The sequence below is a fragment of the Leuresthes tenuis genome, unplaced genomic scaffold, assembly GCF_036924035.1.
Source record: "Leuresthes tenuis unplaced genomic scaffold, fLeuTen1.0.hap1 SCAF_19, whole genome shotgun sequence".
NCBI classification, from domain to species: Eukaryota; Metazoa; Chordata; class Actinopteri; order Atheriniformes; family Atherinopsidae; genus Leuresthes; species Leuresthes tenuis.
Window position 1 is genome coordinate 31,450,078 of NW_027325373.1, and position 16,118 is coordinate 31,466,195.

Below are 16,118 nucleotides of genomic sequence, written 5' to 3' on the forward strand. Positions count from 1 at the left end.
ACACATGTAGACTGGTTGGGCGAACTCCCATGCACCCTCCAGGATCCTGCCGAGGGTATAGAGCTGGTCCACTGTTCCACAGCCAGGACGAAAGTCACACTGCATCTCTTGAATCCGAGGCTCGATTATCCGACGGATCCTCCTCTCCAATACCCCCGAATAGACCTTACCAGGGAGGCTGAGGAGTGTGATACCCCTATAGTTGGAACACACCCTCCGGTCCCCCTTTTTTAAAGAGGGGGACCACCACCCCAATCTGCCAGTCCAGAGGCACTGTCCCCGATGTCCACGCGATGCTGCAGAGGCGTGTCAGCCAAGACAGCCCTGCAACATCCAGAGCCTTGAGAAACTCAGGACGGACCTCATCCACCCCCGGGGCCTTGCCACCGAGGAGCTTTTTGACCACCTCGGCAACCTCAGCCCCAGAAATGGGAGGCCCCGTCTCCGAGCTCTCCAACTCTGCCTCTTCCGAGCACGTGTTGGTAGGATTGAGGAGTTCCTCGAAGTACTCCCCCCACCGACTCACAACATCCCTAGTTGAGGTCAGCAAAGCCCCGTCCCCACTGTAAACAGTGTTGACTGTGAGCTGCTTCCCCCGCCTGAGACGCCGTATGGTGGACCAGAATCTCTTCGAGGCCGTCCGGAAATCGTTCTCCGTGGTCTCACCGAACTCCTCCCAGGCCCGAGTTTTTGCCTCAGCAACCGCCGGAGCCGCGGCCCGTCTGGCCTGTCGGTACCTATCAGCTGCTTCCAGGGTCCCACTGGCCAAAAAGGCCCGATAGGACTCCTTCTTCAGCTTGACGGCTTCCACGTCATGCCGAGTCACAGAAAGATAAGTCTGGTTTTGCTTCATAGTCCTGTTCCTTTGTTTTTTCACAGTCATAGTCTTTTTTCATAGTTAAGTATTTTTGATCCGGCTCTGCCGCGCTTTATGTTTTTTGCCTTGTCTTGTTTTTTTGGAATAAACCTTGTTTTGGAAGTTAAAGAACTGCATCTGGGTCCCTTCTCGCACCACGCACCGTGACAGAAGGATTCTGCCAGTATGGACCCAGCAGTTCTAAAGGAGCTTCAGAGCCGACTCGCCGCCCTGCAGAATTGCTTTGCAGAGAGTGGTGACATGTTCAACCGGTGGTGGCTGTCGGGTCAGGTCCTGGAGGTGTTCCGGTGGGGACTTGGTCCGGGGACGCCCGCAATCCAGGCTGCCTGGGAGGACGTGAGAGCCATCCACCACAAGGCACTCGTGGATGTGTTCGGCGCGGATTCGGCCCAGATGTTGCACGCTCTCCGCGGGCCTCTCATTTCTCCCTTTGCATCCCTGGCTCCGTCTCCTGGCGTCGCCGTCCCGGCGCAGCCCGCTGGCGTCGCCGTCCCGGCGCAGCCCGCTGACATCGCCGTCCCGGCGCAGCCCGCTGACATCGGCGACCCGGCACAGCCCGCTGACAGCCCACCTCTGCCGGTCGTCCTGCCGCAGCCGTCCGCTGCCGCCGAGGTCGTCCTGCCGCAGCCGTCCGCTGCCGACGAGGTCGTCCTGCCGCAGCCGTCCGCTGCCGCCGAGGTCGTCCTGCCGCAGCCGTCCGCTGCCGCCGAGGTCGTCCTGCCGCAGCCGTCCGCTGCCGCCGAGGTCGTCCTGCCGGTTTCGTCCACGCCTGGTCCGGCCTTCCTGCCGGTTTCGTCCACGCCTGGTCCGGCCTTCCTGCCGGTTTCGTCCACGCCTGGTCCGGCCTTCCTGCCGGTTTCGTCCACGCCTGGTCCGGCCTTCCTGCCGGTTTCGTCCACGCCTGGTCCGGCCTTCCTGCCGGTTTCGTCCACGCCTGATCCGGCCTTCCTGCCGGTTTCGTCCACGCCTGATGCCTCGCCCACCCGCCCCGTTTCGTCCACGCCTGATGCCTCGCCCACCCACCCCGTTTCGTTCACGCCTGATGCCTCGCCCACCCACCCCGTTTCGTTCACGCCTGATGCCTCGCCCACCCACCCCATTTTTGGAACGTCTGGCAGCCGTTTCTTGAGGAGGGGGCTATGGGCGTCGTCGGGGGTGGGCAGGGTGGGGAAAGCCTTGACCTTTCCGACTATGGGGGCCCGGGTGGGCTCATCGCTGTCCGGGCCCATGGAAGCTCGGGTGGCCTCGCGCCGTCGCCGGTGGGAGCCCGGGCGGACTCACCGCTACTTGTTGCCAGTGGGGACCCTGGTTAACCCGTGGCGGACTCACCGCTACTTGTTGCCAGTGGGGACCCTGGTTAACCCGCGGCGGACTCCACCTCGGCTCGTTGCCCTGAAGGGGCGGCCGGGTTGCCGGAGATCAGGCCGTCCGCCAGACGGTCTCCGGCGCTGGGGATCGGGTCCCTGGCCGTCCGCCAGACGGGACCCGGCTTTAGGTCCTTCAGAGCCCCTCCCTCCCACCCTCGTTGGATGTCTGGGAGCCATCCTTGAGGGGGGGGGGGGCTCTGTCACAGTCCGCTATAGAAGTTTATGTTATGTCAGTTTGTTTAATCATGGTTTCAGTTGTTCTAGTCCTGTTTTTCCCCTGCCACTTCAGTTCACTCAAGTCACCTGGTTAATTGTTCACAGCTGCACCTCATTCACTGATCACTCCCTCCACAGTATTTAGTCTTCTGGTTTCCTTTCAGTCACTGCAGAATCCTTACCTCACTATCCCTTCATGCTTCCACGTCATGCCGAGTCACAGAAAGATAAGTCTGGTTTTGCTTCATAGTCCTGTTCCTTTGTTTTTTCACAGTCCTAGTCTTTTTTCATAGTTAAGTATTTTTGATCCGGCTCTGCCGCGCTTTATGTTTTTTGCCTTGTCTTGTTTTTTTGGAATAAACCTTGTTTTGGAAGTTAAAGAACTGCATCTGGGTCCCTTCTCGCACCACGCACCGTGACAAAACCCCAGTGTGCACATCACCTGTGGCACAAGCAGCGCACGGCTCCTCGCTGTGTTGCGCTCCAACGCCGGCCGCAGCTCTGCGCACAGTTCCAGGAGGATTGCCCTCAAAACGGCTGATGAGCCAGTTGTCATCATGTGCCAGCAAATCCTGTCTCTTAAAACACGCTATTTTCTAATTGCACTTCTTCTAATACCGCTAAAGCTGCCATTGTTTTTAAAGGTATGCACTGCAACACTTTGCGCATGCTTTTATATCCACTTGTGTAATTGCAGACACGTGTATTAATTGTTCGTGTGTCTCAGATGTGCACATCACTCAGTCTGAGGACAAATTGTGTTCACATTTATTTATTATAACAGTTTCCCAACATCACCTCTAAGTGTCGCCAAAGAAACAACAGCGGTAGAAAAGTGCGTACGACAGCCCTGCAATTTGCGTGAGGCACCGCACATTTCCACGGTCATTTCGCTCTTGATACATCTGATCGTTGACGTGAAAAAGTGTGTACGCCACTTTTTTGTGCGTACGTACCCTTTGTACATGAGGCCCCAGGACTTTTTCCACCTGAAGGCTCATATTGAAGAGCCTATGAAGAGGGACTGCTAGTTGACCAGCACAGTCCCTTAGAAGCCCTGACAGACTATCTGGGCCTGCAGACCTCCCTGACTGAAGTCTCTGGAGCTCAGCTCCAACCTCCTCTATAGTTAGACAGAGGTTGTAGTGGAGGGATGGCGACAGGAGTGATGTTATCAATTATAGAGATGGGGTAGATGTACAGCTGTGCCCAGGATGCATGGTGCTGGAAGGTGCCACAGAGGTGGATGTGCAGTATAGAGGAAGCCGCTGTGGGGGTGGAGGGAGCAGCAGCAGAAATGGAAAAAGCCACACTATCAAACCTGTTGAAATATTGGTTAAAAGTATTGGTTCTGTCCACATCACCTTCCACAGAGAGTTTTTCAGTCTATCTATTGATAGTCCTCATGCCCCTCCACATGTCCTTGGTGTTATTGTTCTCCAGCTGTCTCTCTACCTTTTTCTTGTACTCCACCTTAGCTCGACGTAGTGTCTTTTTAAGCTCCTGTTGTACATTCCTCCACCTTTCTCCATCCCCATTCTTGAACGCCCTTTTTTCTGGTTCAGGAGGTCTTAGATGTCACTGGTGAGCCATGGTTTATTATTTGGATAGCACCTTACAATCCTCACTGGAATCACAGTGTCCCTACAGAAGTTAATGTAGTCAGTGATGGTGCTGACCCTCCTGTCCATGTCAATGTCCATTTCTTCTTCCTCCACCAGTACAGCCCAGTCTGTGACATCACTCGCCTCTGGTGACCATTTCCTGAAAGATCTGGTTGTAATGGTTTCCATGGAAGAGTGGCTGTCAAGAAGCCCTTGTTAAGGAAGGGAAACGGGGAGTAAAGGCTTAGGTATGCCAAATGAGACAAGACATGGACTGAAAATCAGGGGCAACAGGTCTTATGGAGGGATGAATCCTCCCCAGAGCCCGGACCTCAACATTATTGAAGCAGGGATCATCTTGACAGAGAACGGAACAAAAGGCAGCCTACATCCACACTGTATTACAAAGACATAGGAAATATAAAATACCAACTAATCTTCAACTCCATCCCCCACACACACTATAAAAATATTTGAATTCACTTTCCAAACTTCTGCATTAGAAGAAAAAAAATAAATTGACCTGTAAGCATTTTGAATAATTGTTACTACCACAAAGCAAAAGTATCAAAAGATTTACTTGATTTATGAACTTTAATAAAGAAATTATTCACAGAGACATACATTAGAGCTCTTTACCAGACAGAGATTGCATGTGAATTTCGATTTTTGAGTTTTACAGTAAATTTATTTGGTAATCATAAAAACTAATAAACAGCTTCATAAACCACATCTGACCCAGGAACTCTTTTCTTTTATATCAATGTGAAAACAGCACATTTCCTGCTTAATTTTCAGTTGCTTCAATCCAGCAGTAAACAAACCAAAATATTAACACATCAGTGCTTTGTTCTGCTCCAAAAAGGCCAACAAGTGAAACCCAGATCCCACGAATGCTACTTTCCAGAGCTGTGGGAGGAGTTACCTGGCCAACTAGTCGTGTTAATATTGTCAACTCCTAAGAAGGAAAAAAACAAAACATAAACTCCCTCAAAGATTTGCCTGTGCGTGTTTGCATTAGACGTTCAGGATAGTGGAGTTAAACTGATTTGTTTGCAGGAATATTGAAAACAAACTGATTTTGTCCCACATTCAACACATAAAGATGAAAAAATGAAAACACCACAAAAGTGAGGTCAAAATATTTATCTTGCCTTCTGCGGGCTGATTGTGGAACATGTCACAAAACCTCAAAAATACACCTCAAATAAGTTATTTTAGACTTCCCGTCATAAAGTCCCCTGCAGACATTTTACTTCAGATTTATTGACTTATTGTCATCAGCTTCAAACCAATAAATAAGAAGTTTGGTATTAATCTGAGCTGACAGACACCCTCAAAGCTACATGGTTAGTTAAAAACTAACTAATTTCACTGGTGACATGAAGTCACCGATTAATAACTGAGTGGAAGCCGAAAACTGTAGAGCAACCACTGACTGGGAAGTAAATCATCATTCAGTTTAGGTTTAATGACAGGTTCTCCCAGTCATTTCCTTCTTTAATCTTCATTAACTCTGTCACGGTACAGCCGAAGGCAGAGATCTTGGCGGTTTGATCCTCAGCTACTGAAGGCTCTTGGGACGTGGAATGGCCCCTCTCTGTTGGGGAAGGAGCCAGTTGAGCGGTTCCAGCTAGATATAGTCGGACTCGCCTCGATGCACGGCTTGGACTCTGGAATCAGTCCTCTTGAGAGGGGTTGGACTCTCTTCCACTCTGAAGTTACCCGACTAGTCTCTCGACTAGGGTCCCCCTGGAAGAGCTGGAGGAAGTTTCTCTGCTCAAGCTGCTGCCCTGACCCCCGGAGATGGAGATGGATGGATCTTTGTATATAAGGGAAATCTTACTTTAAGGTAATGGGCCCCTGATTCTTGGTGTGATGCCACTATGATACATCTTTTATGTATTTGACTTGTTTAATTGTTCTGGTTATATATGAATCATGTTCCTGGTTTTAAATTGCTAGTTATGGCATCTTCTGGAGATTTAAGTCGGATTTAACAGCACTGCAGTGAAACAAGACGCTGCTTCTTTTTCAGTGCCAGACTTCCTCGTGTCTGATGAAGTGAAACTGCAACAGGTGAACAAACTCAGGTGGAAACAGAGTTATTCAGAACTCTGCAGGATGCAGAGTCAGTTAAATCTGAATCTGACTGGACAGATTTGAGCATGTTTTTCTTAATGTAACACTAAGTTCCACTGACAGTTTAACCCGAATGAACCCCAAAGACCAACAGTGGTGCAGTGATCAACTCAGTGAGTTACAGTAAGAGAAGCAGCAGGCTAAAAATGATAATAACAGGCCCAAAAGAGTGATTTTTAAGTCATGGTAACACGTAAAAATAATAAGCTTTTTATTATATCCTGTTCAGGTTATTAAACAGAGCATTTTGGGTGAATCTTTCTTTTTCCACCTTTGTAGCTTAAAGTTCTTCTTTATCAAACAGTTTGAAGTAACTAAACACAATAAAGTACAGGTTTGTTACAGAGCCGTGAAGCTGCAAGCAGAAAAGACTTCCTTTAATCACAGCTCAGTCAAGTCACCAAACAGAAAAGATTGTTATTATTACCTTCAGCTGTCTGACCAACCCTCAAAACACAAATGCACCAGCAGATTTTTTTTACGAGGTCAGCTGAGATGGAAGTTGTTCAGTGTTAGTAGATAAGGCAACGCTTCACGTTTAATTCATATATTCAATGTAAGGCAACAAAGGACCACCAGTGTGGTCAGCGCAGTACACAGTGCAGGATTTAACAGATCACGCCTTTTAAAAAACAGCACCCACCTTGCCTCCACAATGTGTTTAAGTTAAAATCCCCTCCCCGTCACCCAAGTCTTTGCTTTTCTGAGTCATTCATTCCCGCTGTCCTCTACGCCCTCGGCCTGTCCGTCCCTCTGTCTCTCTGGATAGTTCAGGATGAGTCTGTTGGCCTGAATGACGTATTGCTGCTGCTTGAAATACACTTTCAACACACCTTTTATCAGCACGAACGCGATGCCGCCCTGTTGAGATGGAGGAGGACATGAGTGGATGAAACTTAAACACAGGAAACATGAGAAGAAGTAAAGTGTCCAAACAGAAACACTCATACATACCCTCTAACTTCTGACAGGCTGCTGATTGTCGGAAAATAGCAGATATCTTATAATAATCAGTCCAACTAAAAGAGAAACATGTCTCCTTCAAAATGAAAGAAAATGGAGCAGGTGGAGTTGGTTCTTCCATCATATATGTGTGGAATAACTGATGTTCGTCACATAGAGAACATGAGAGTAGAAAAGATTCTATCTGAATTCATTGGAGCTCAGAACCCCAAAACACATTATTGGATTTCAATGTTTATTCATCAATCCAAAAAGGATTTACAGAAAGTTACAGATGTGCGTGCCTCACAATAAAGATACTTGCACACTCATACCAATGTTTGATTCCAGTTTTTGTAAAACAATCCAAAACATTCAACCTTTTCTGTTTTCTTTTGTTTTCTCTAAGGATATTTTGGGCTTTACTTTGGACAGATTAGAGAAGGTGTGACTGAAAAGTTGGACAAACAGAAGGGCAGCAACATAAAATGAAGCACTGGACCCGGAACCCCAGCTTCTGTAAATGTGACTATATGGTGAGTTTTAGAAGCGCCATTTTTAGTTCTCTCTACACGCATCCTCGACTGTCCTGTTTGGAGGTGAAAGACTTTATATTATAGTGAAAAATTCAGCTAAAAGAGCCAAACAAGAGCAGACAACACCCAGAAAACAGTGTCCGCATTTTCAGGAGACTTAGCTCCACCTGGTGATAATTTGACCAACCGACTCCTCGTGCTCATATAACACCATCAACTCGTTTCAAATTAAATCAGATTCAGGGTTAGTTTGTTTATTTGTGAGCAGGATTACTCAAACAGTTTCAGCCTGCGAGTGATGAAGTTCTTTCTTCTATCCAGAAAACTTCCGCTTTAGCTGCTTGTGTTTGTTTAGATTGTATTTCCTTGGTTTCTAGTTCTACAGTGAGGAACCTTGGAGTTATTTTTGACCAGAATTTATCATTTGACGCACATATAAAACAGATTTCCAGGGCCGCCTTCTTTCACCTTCGTAATACTGCCAAAAGCACGAACATCCTGTCTCAGAGTGATGCAGAAAAACTAGTCCATGCATTTGTTACTTCGAGACTGGACTATTGTAATTCATTGCGCTGTCCCACATATTCTCTGAAAAGCCTCCAGCTGATCCAAAATGCTTTGGATTGGATCAAAGAGAAGTTTCTTTACTGAGGCTACTTTTTAAACTGGCTGTGTGAATTGGACTCATTTGAAATTGAATTATTTTGATTCGACTGGCTCATGACTGTATTAAATTGAAATACTTTGTAATTGGCTTGAATTGGACTGAATCTTTGAAGACATGAGATGACATTTGTTGTGATTTGGTGTTTTATAAATAAAACTGCATTGAATTCAATGAAAACATTAGGTATTTCATGTTTGATACAAAAACGGTCTGTACCGAATGTCATGTGGTTTCGGGTCTACTCACCAGAACAGTGCGCTGCAGATTAGAGGAAACCTGTCGGAACAGCAGCCGCCCCACCAGGTTGGCGATGGAGGGAAAGATAAGTGCTCCACACAGAGTCCTGGACACGGACAGGTGGTCTCCGGCGCCAGTGCCATCTGTGGGCACGCGGGGCAGGTAACCGCCGCTGCCTGAGGTGACACACACGAGCTTCATAAGTCAGAAACTTTTTACATCAACATGAACTCAAAGCTGTGAGATACAGTTTGTTTTTATATTTATGGTCAGTAAAAACTAAAATGCTAACTGATCAACTCTTGACAATCAGATTATTTTCCTGGGCAGTAAACTCAACATGTTAGTTGTAATCCGTATTATTATCATCGGGAAAAAAAAACAACAACATGTTTTTAACTTTAACCTGTTTGTCTTTCTCACAGGTTCAACGGCCATTACCGGTTGCCATTTGAAAGGTCGTCGCTATTTAATAAAAGTCGTCATTGCAGAAAAATCTAACAAAAGCTGGAAAATCTCTGGAGATAAAAGGAAAAGTGATGATAAAACATAATAAAAGAAGTATTTTTATTTCCTGAGTGAGAAATGTTGGGCCTGGAATCTTTCATCAATATTTAAAACATAAAACAACGTTTTGGTCTGCAGAGAGTTGCATGTTGTTGCAGCTTAAATGTTGCTGAGTCAACGAGTGTTTTCAGGACGTTTACAGTCCGTATACCTTTATTATTTAGCTTTTATTTGCTGCCATGAAGGAACAAAAAAAAATAAAAAAATCACGACTAAAGGAAATCTTTGTCCCCATTAATCAAAAACACACAGTGGAAAATGAGTGTCTTATAATCCTGATTATTAATCTTAAACCTCATAATTGTGAGTTTCACAAAGCATTTGTAGATTTTACTTTGTAATGTAGCAGAATTCTTTCGGGATCTCATTTATTTTTTCCTTCTTGAATTCTGTGTTTTGGAGTAAACACAGAATGTTTATCACCTGTAGGACATAAGCCCACAACCTACCTGACAGATATCTAAAGTTTGAGCTATAAAACCTTGAGCCATCTAAGTTTTAAGACCCAAACAGATCCGTAAAGGTCTTAAAATGTCTCATTTAGGTCTGCATGGTGCCGTTACATCACAGTAACAGCTCAGAGTAGAATTTCTGTCACCTTCATCTTCATGAACAGTTTCACCGTGCTGCATTCACTGATTCTCAAAAGTGGGAAGTTGCAACTCTTACTTTTTAGTTTTGCCCATAACAGTTTGAGCATAATACTATAGCTCAGGTTAGGTACTGTATGCTCACTCATACAGGAATGAAGTGCGTCAAAGGCTATTGAGTTTAATTCATCAAATTTACGTTTTCATTGTAATACAAAGCTGCACCACTACTCTTAAAAGGAGGAACACCGCCTGAGGAGAGTGCTTGAGTGGAGTCAAGAGGCCTTAAAACCAACTGCTATGAACTGAGCTGTAAAAACATGGCTGAAAATTGAGCTGTCTCCTTATGCAAACAAAACCATTTTCTAAAGTTTCTAAAAAGGGAAGAAGAATTTGTTGTGCTTCAGATTTGTTGGAGCTACAGCTGAGATCAAATCAGTGTTATGAGGCCGTTATCTACTTTGTGATTCAGCAGAGGTCGAAATGCACATCTCTTTCAGTTTAATCTCAAAGTTGTGATTTCAGGATGTTGTTCTTTCAGGTGGAAGTATAAAAAAAAAACTAAGGATGAAGAAGCCAGTGATGTGACTGCTGTGTTGGAGTGATGATAGTGTGCTGACATGCCTGGCGGGAGCTTCCGTTTGTAGGAGTATTTCTGCCACAGCCTCACTAAATAATCCTCCCAGCGGATCATCTTTCCCAGGACAAGCAGCACGGGGATGGTGGGCAGACCCATGAGCAGGAAGAGCGGGTCGGCGCGCTCCATCACGTACAGACCCTTCTTATGTCCCACCACCTGCAGGTGGAAACACAGGGAGGTGAGGAGGCTGCGCACGATGGCGGCTCAGTGTTTTCTGTGCATATTTAGTTCTGTGCACCTGCATGACCGTCACAGCTCCGTATGTGACTGCCGACCAGTAGACCGTTCCAACCACCACCCCGACTGCAGCGAAGGGACTGGCCCGGGAGAGAACTCTGTCCATCTGCTGCAGGAAGTACACCAGTGGGCCTGAGCGAGCAAAGAGACCAGATCAGTCTGAGGATGGAGGTGTGTTCTTCTGAGCTGTCCAAAATGTCTGACGTCAGACTTACAAACGGTTTTCTTTGCGTTTAACAACATGTGATGTCTTATAACCGTAAACCTGTCACTAACCCATCTTGGGGAAGATGATGTGGTACTCGGTGCCGCACTGCGGGCAGCTGACGGCTCCTCCGCTGTTCGTTTTCTGCTTCTCGTCCAGCCAGCGCTGCAGACACGACTGGTGGATCCACTTCGTGCAGCCTTTACACCTGCAGGGGCTCACCCACTCCGCACTGCAGTCGTCCCGCTCGGTGGCGAAACACACCCAGCAGTGTCTGCACACACACAGAAACACACACACTGCATGTGAAAACAGAAGCAATAAAGCGCTGATCTGTTCTTGGATCAGCTGCTGTGGGTGAGAGGCTAGAAACACCCGCTTTAATGACAGCTTCTGAATCAAAGAACATTGTGATGAAGACTCATTAACATATCACGTCTGAACAGAACACGAGCTGTAGAGGAGAAGATGAGGGGAAAAAGCTAAAAATAATTGTACGATACATGTTTTCTATTTATAACTAGAATCTTTCTTTACAATACTTCTGTCAGATATTTTATATGATCAACAACATTTCTGAAAATCATTCAACAAATTTATAAAGAGACTGCAGGGTGGTGTAGTGGGAAGCAAGATATTCTCTCTGGGTTTTCCGGCTTCCCATCGTCCAAAAACATACGTATCAGGTTAACGAGGAATTTTAAATTGAGCCTCGGTTCAAGTTGTTTGTCTGTGTGTGGCCCTGTGACCGACTGCCAAGCCAGTCCATAGCAGCTGGGCGAGACTCACCACTCTAAATTGGATTAAGTGAGAATAGAAAATGGATGGATGGTTATCTAAAAACATTAATCTCTTAAAAACTGGTAAAATTTGTAGAAATAATTGAACAGATGTGAAGAATAATAATGTTCTTTAACTGTTGATAAAGAGAAAAACACTGTCAAACAATAAGTAAAATGTCCAAAAATAACATCTAACTGTTGATGATTAAATGTCTTTAAATATCAGGAAAACATTCTCAACATATATTGAGAATTATTTTTAAATAATGTTTAGATTTAATCCATTAAACTTTCTTAAAGATAAAAAAGATACTGTCAACATAACTGCTAAGATGGTGATGTTCAAAGATATTTTTTTTTAGAAAAAACATTTGAAGTTTATGTTGATAAAAGGTCTATAAAATATCTTTAAAAAATATTTAAACAGCTTTGAAAATATCAGTAAAGCTGTCAATGAAAAATATTTAAACATATAAGAAATAATGACATAAAAAGGTTGACATCTGAATAAAATGAATGCTCTTACTTCTCAGGCTGCTCCTCAGCCAGGGCCATGACGCTACTGGACAGTTTCTGCTCCCAGAGACGTTGAACCCATCAGACTCCTCATAAGAGGCTAAAAGACAAACATTTACACACTGAGCTCTGTTTTTATCAGCAGTTACATTGCAGTATTTAACCAATCAATGCACGTGAGTTTAGTAGCAACAGGCTGTAAACAATGACGTGTCATCAAGCAGTGATGCTGCTAGGTACGCGTCCTGCGTCCCTGACGCATTAAAATCTGAAAGGACGCAGTAAATTCCCAGCTCTATCTGTCATTCCCACCTGACGACCACACGGTCTCAGCACGAATCTCAGACCGTCTCTCTGACATATCAGCATGGATGAAAGCCCATCATCTCCAACTTAACCTCCCAAAAACTGAACTTCTTGTCTTTCCAGCCAAACCAACCATACAACACAGCATCTGCATCCAAACCGAATCCCTATCTCTTGTTCCATCAAAGGTTGCTAGAAACTTGGGTGTCATGATTGATGACCAACTAACCTTCAAAGATCACGTTACCTCCGTTGCTCGATCATGCCGCTTTGCATTACTAAACATAAGAAAGATCAGACCATACCTGACCCAACATGCCACCCAACTCCTGGTGCAGGCCATGGTCATCTCCCACCTTGACTACTGCAGTGCTCTCCTAACTGGTCTCCCAGCCTGTGCTGTGAAACCTCTGCAGATGGTCCAGAACGCGGTGGCGCGTCTGGTCTTCCATCAGCCTAAAAGAACACACATCACCCCTCTCTTCATTGAACTCCACTGGCTGCCCTTAGCCGCCCGCATCAAATTCAAGTCCCTGATGTTAGCCTACAAAGTGCTTAATGGAACGACTCCCATCTACTTGAATACTCTTGCAAAGGCTTATGTCACAACTCGGTCTAGCAGCTCCTACACCACGCTTAAGATAATCCAAACTCTTTTCATGTGTCGTCCCACGATGGTGGAATGACCTACCGAGCGCTACCAGAACAGGGGCGTCCCTGTCTATCTTCAAGAAGCTCTTGAAAACCCAGCTCTTCAGAGAGCATCTCCTATCCCAGCACTTACCTTGTACTTCCCTACCCCCTCTATCTCTGCACTTTATCTTTCTGCACTTCTTTCTATGCCTACACCCTATCTCTACTCTGTCACCTCTGACATAGTCAGATTAGTGGGTTCCTTCTATGTAGTTTATTGTTAGCTTTATATAGCTTGTTAAATCTTCATTTGTAAGTCGCTTTGGATAAAAGCGTCTGCTAAATACATAAACATAAACATAAATTCACTGTCCATGCGTCCGAGGGACGCACCTAATTTTTCACATGGAAAACGATACAGTTTGAACAATAACTTGTGTTTAAAATCACAGTAACTAGCAAAAAGAAACCTGTCAGCGGACCTGACAAGCGCTGTTTCAACCCATTGCGCATTAACTCAGCGCAGACATGATCCCCTTGGCTACGGTATCGCGATATGCTGGTTTAACCACTCCAACAACTAGCCAGTAACCGCGAATTTTATTTCAACAATAAAGATAGAAATTTCTTAGTTGTAAATAAACGTTTTAACTGATCTATGCTGTGTTCACTCAGGTCGATGATGTTTTAACGTCTAGCGGACGTGCTGTAATGAAATAAATAAAACATTCCGGTGGTGGCTGTGTGGCAATGAAAAATACTTTGAATGGCAGTGGCCATTTTGTTATGCTCAGACGCCGTCTGCGCATACATTCCGCTTCCCATGTGATCCAGTTTTTCCTTGAGTAAGCAGGAAAAGTAGAACGCAAAAATGCCACCTAAGAAAAATATGTTTATGTTTATGTATTTAGCAGACGCTTTTATCCAAAGCGACTTACAAATGAAGATTTAACAAGCTATATAAAGCTAACAATAAACTACATAGAAGGAACCCACTAGTGACAGAGGTGACAGAGAAAAAAGATTAAACCTATCGCTGGCCAGAAGACAATAGCATCTGTATTTTCTGCTCCAACATACATGAATATATCTGCTAATTATAGCCATATCTTACCATACCACCATTAACAAAGTTTAACACTACAATTTAAGAAATGCAATTTTTAATTGGGGACCCATTGAATTTCCCAAGGACCCACTCAAATCACCACCTGTGGGTCCCGGGTACTCACTATATTGAAAACCTATCAACATCACTGATCATGGGAGCGTTTGGTTAATTTAAGTTCAGAAAACAGTGAGAAATCTTCATGGTCATTTAAAGTTATAACAAAATGTTTGTATTCTAAATGTTTTGGCTCTAAGGAAGAAAAGATTGGTGCCCTGAAGACTTTATCCTATGACTCCAGTTCAACTTTAACACAGACGTTTTAAAACTCTAGCTTTAACTTTACATGTACACATGTTTAATCTGTGGACACATTTTTAAGATAGTCTTCAAGCCGGAACACTAAATCAGACCTTCACACAATCACCATAACTGTAATTACAACTGGACATGGGCTTTTGTGTTGCTTTTCATCACGATTTGATATGAGCGCTAAGATAAAAGTATCATTTGATTTCGTAAATGTACTGACACATTCAGAATATCTACCTCTGCTCTTCCTCCATCTACAGTAAAACCAAACTAGAGACACTAAAATTGTCTATAAACACATTTTTCCAGTCCAAAGTCTTGAAGACAAACGCGACCTTTGACACAGAACATTTACTACAAAGAGAAACCAATACTAAAATGTTCCTGATCGGGCTTATCAACCAAAACACAAAACAGGCCCAAGTTACTCACTTAATGAACTTAACTTTGAGCTTCTTTTCAGCAGCTCTGTTCCCCTCGGGCTCACCTGTCCTGTCCTTAAACTCCAGCGAGCTAAAGCTAACAGCAGATAAACAAGTTTAGCTCAGGGCGCTAACATAACTAACTACACGCTTTCATATCAGTCCACAGCCACAACACACCAAACAAATACCACTAACTGTGAATTTGAAAAGCTCATGTATGTGAACTATATAAAGCCACGACCTACCTGACAAAAATATAAAGTTTGAGCTATTAGAACCGACTTTGTTGTGTTTTTTCTCAGAAGACTTCTTCTTCTTCTTTGATGTTTAATGGCAGCTGGCATCCTTGGTGTTGCATATGCCGCCATCTACTGGACTAAATTTCTCTCTTTTTTTCCCTTCTTATTTCTTCTTTTCTATATTCTTTTAATTATTCCAGTATTTACCAAGAATCTTATTGTTATTCTCCCCCTTCCTTAGACTTAGCAGATTCTACTATGTTTTTCAAATTATATTCTGTTATTCCTGCCCTCTGCAGCCCTATCTTCATTATTTCCCTCTCCCTTCCATATCTGGGACATGCTATCAACACATGTTCCACTGTTTCCTTCTCCCCACACTTCTCCAACACTGCCCAGTTGGATGTTTCCCCATTATCTTAAGTGTATTATTCAGTTTACAATGACCTATTCTTATCCTGCTAATAATTACTTGTTCTGTTCTGTCCATAACACCCTGCCTCTCCTGCTACACTTTGTAATTTATATAAATGTCTTCCTTTTTCCTGATTCTTCCAATATTGATTCCACTGATTGTTTATTTCTTTCCACACTAAACTTTTCCCTTCTGTTTTTGATAATTTTACTTTAATTTCCACCACCTCTTTCTTTACTGCATCCTTAGCAGCTTTGTCTGCTTTTTCATTTCCATTTATTCCTACATGAGCTGGTACCCACATGAACACTATTTCCTTCCCCTGTTGCATTAACCTGGATGTTTTTAACTGTATTTCATATAAAATTTCCTGATGTGTTTTTGCTGTTCCGCTTTTAATACTTAAGAGTGATGAAAATGAATCGCTACATATTACTATTCTCCTATCCCTCACCCCCTCCATCCATTCAATTGCTATCAATATTGCACATAATTCTACTGCATATATACTTAAATGATCTGATGTTCTTTTTGAAATTGTCTTATTATAAATGG

General features: G+C 44.3%; 1 protein-coding gene across 1 annotated transcript; it reads right to left on the minus strand.

The window, feature by feature from the left end:
* Window positions 1–4,641: 4,641 nt before the first annotated feature.
* On the minus strand, window positions 4,642–15,262 carry marchf5l (membrane-associated ring finger (C3HC4) 5, like). The gene is made up of 7 exons (XM_072371899.1): window positions 15,155–15,262; window positions 12,136–12,225; window positions 10,899–11,101; window positions 10,624–10,754; window positions 10,366–10,541; window positions 8,598–8,760; window positions 4,642–7,067 (listed from the first exon to the last, which is right to left on the minus strand). Exons 2-7 carry the CDS (start codon window positions 12,162–12,164, stop codon window positions 6,915–6,917), a joined length of 855 nt encoding a protein of 284 aa, XP_072228000.1. The 5' UTR covers window positions 12,165–12,225; window positions 15,155–15,262; the 3' UTR covers window positions 4,642–6,914.
* Between the last annotated feature and the right edge of the window lie 856 nt (window positions 15,263–16,118).

Coding starts and splice junctions, on each gene's coding strand:
- marchf5l (XM_072371899.1), bottom strand. CDS start 12,164: ATGGCCCTGGCTGAGGAGCAGCCTGAGAA. Junction 11,102..12,135: donor GCTGAGGAGCAGCCTGAGAA/GTAAGAGCATTC, acceptor GTGTGTGTGCAG/ACACTGCTGGGTGTGTTTCG. Junction 10,755..10,898: donor CATCATCTTCCCCAAGATGG/GTTAGTGACAGG, acceptor TTGCTCGCTCAG/GCCCACTGGTGTACTTCCTG.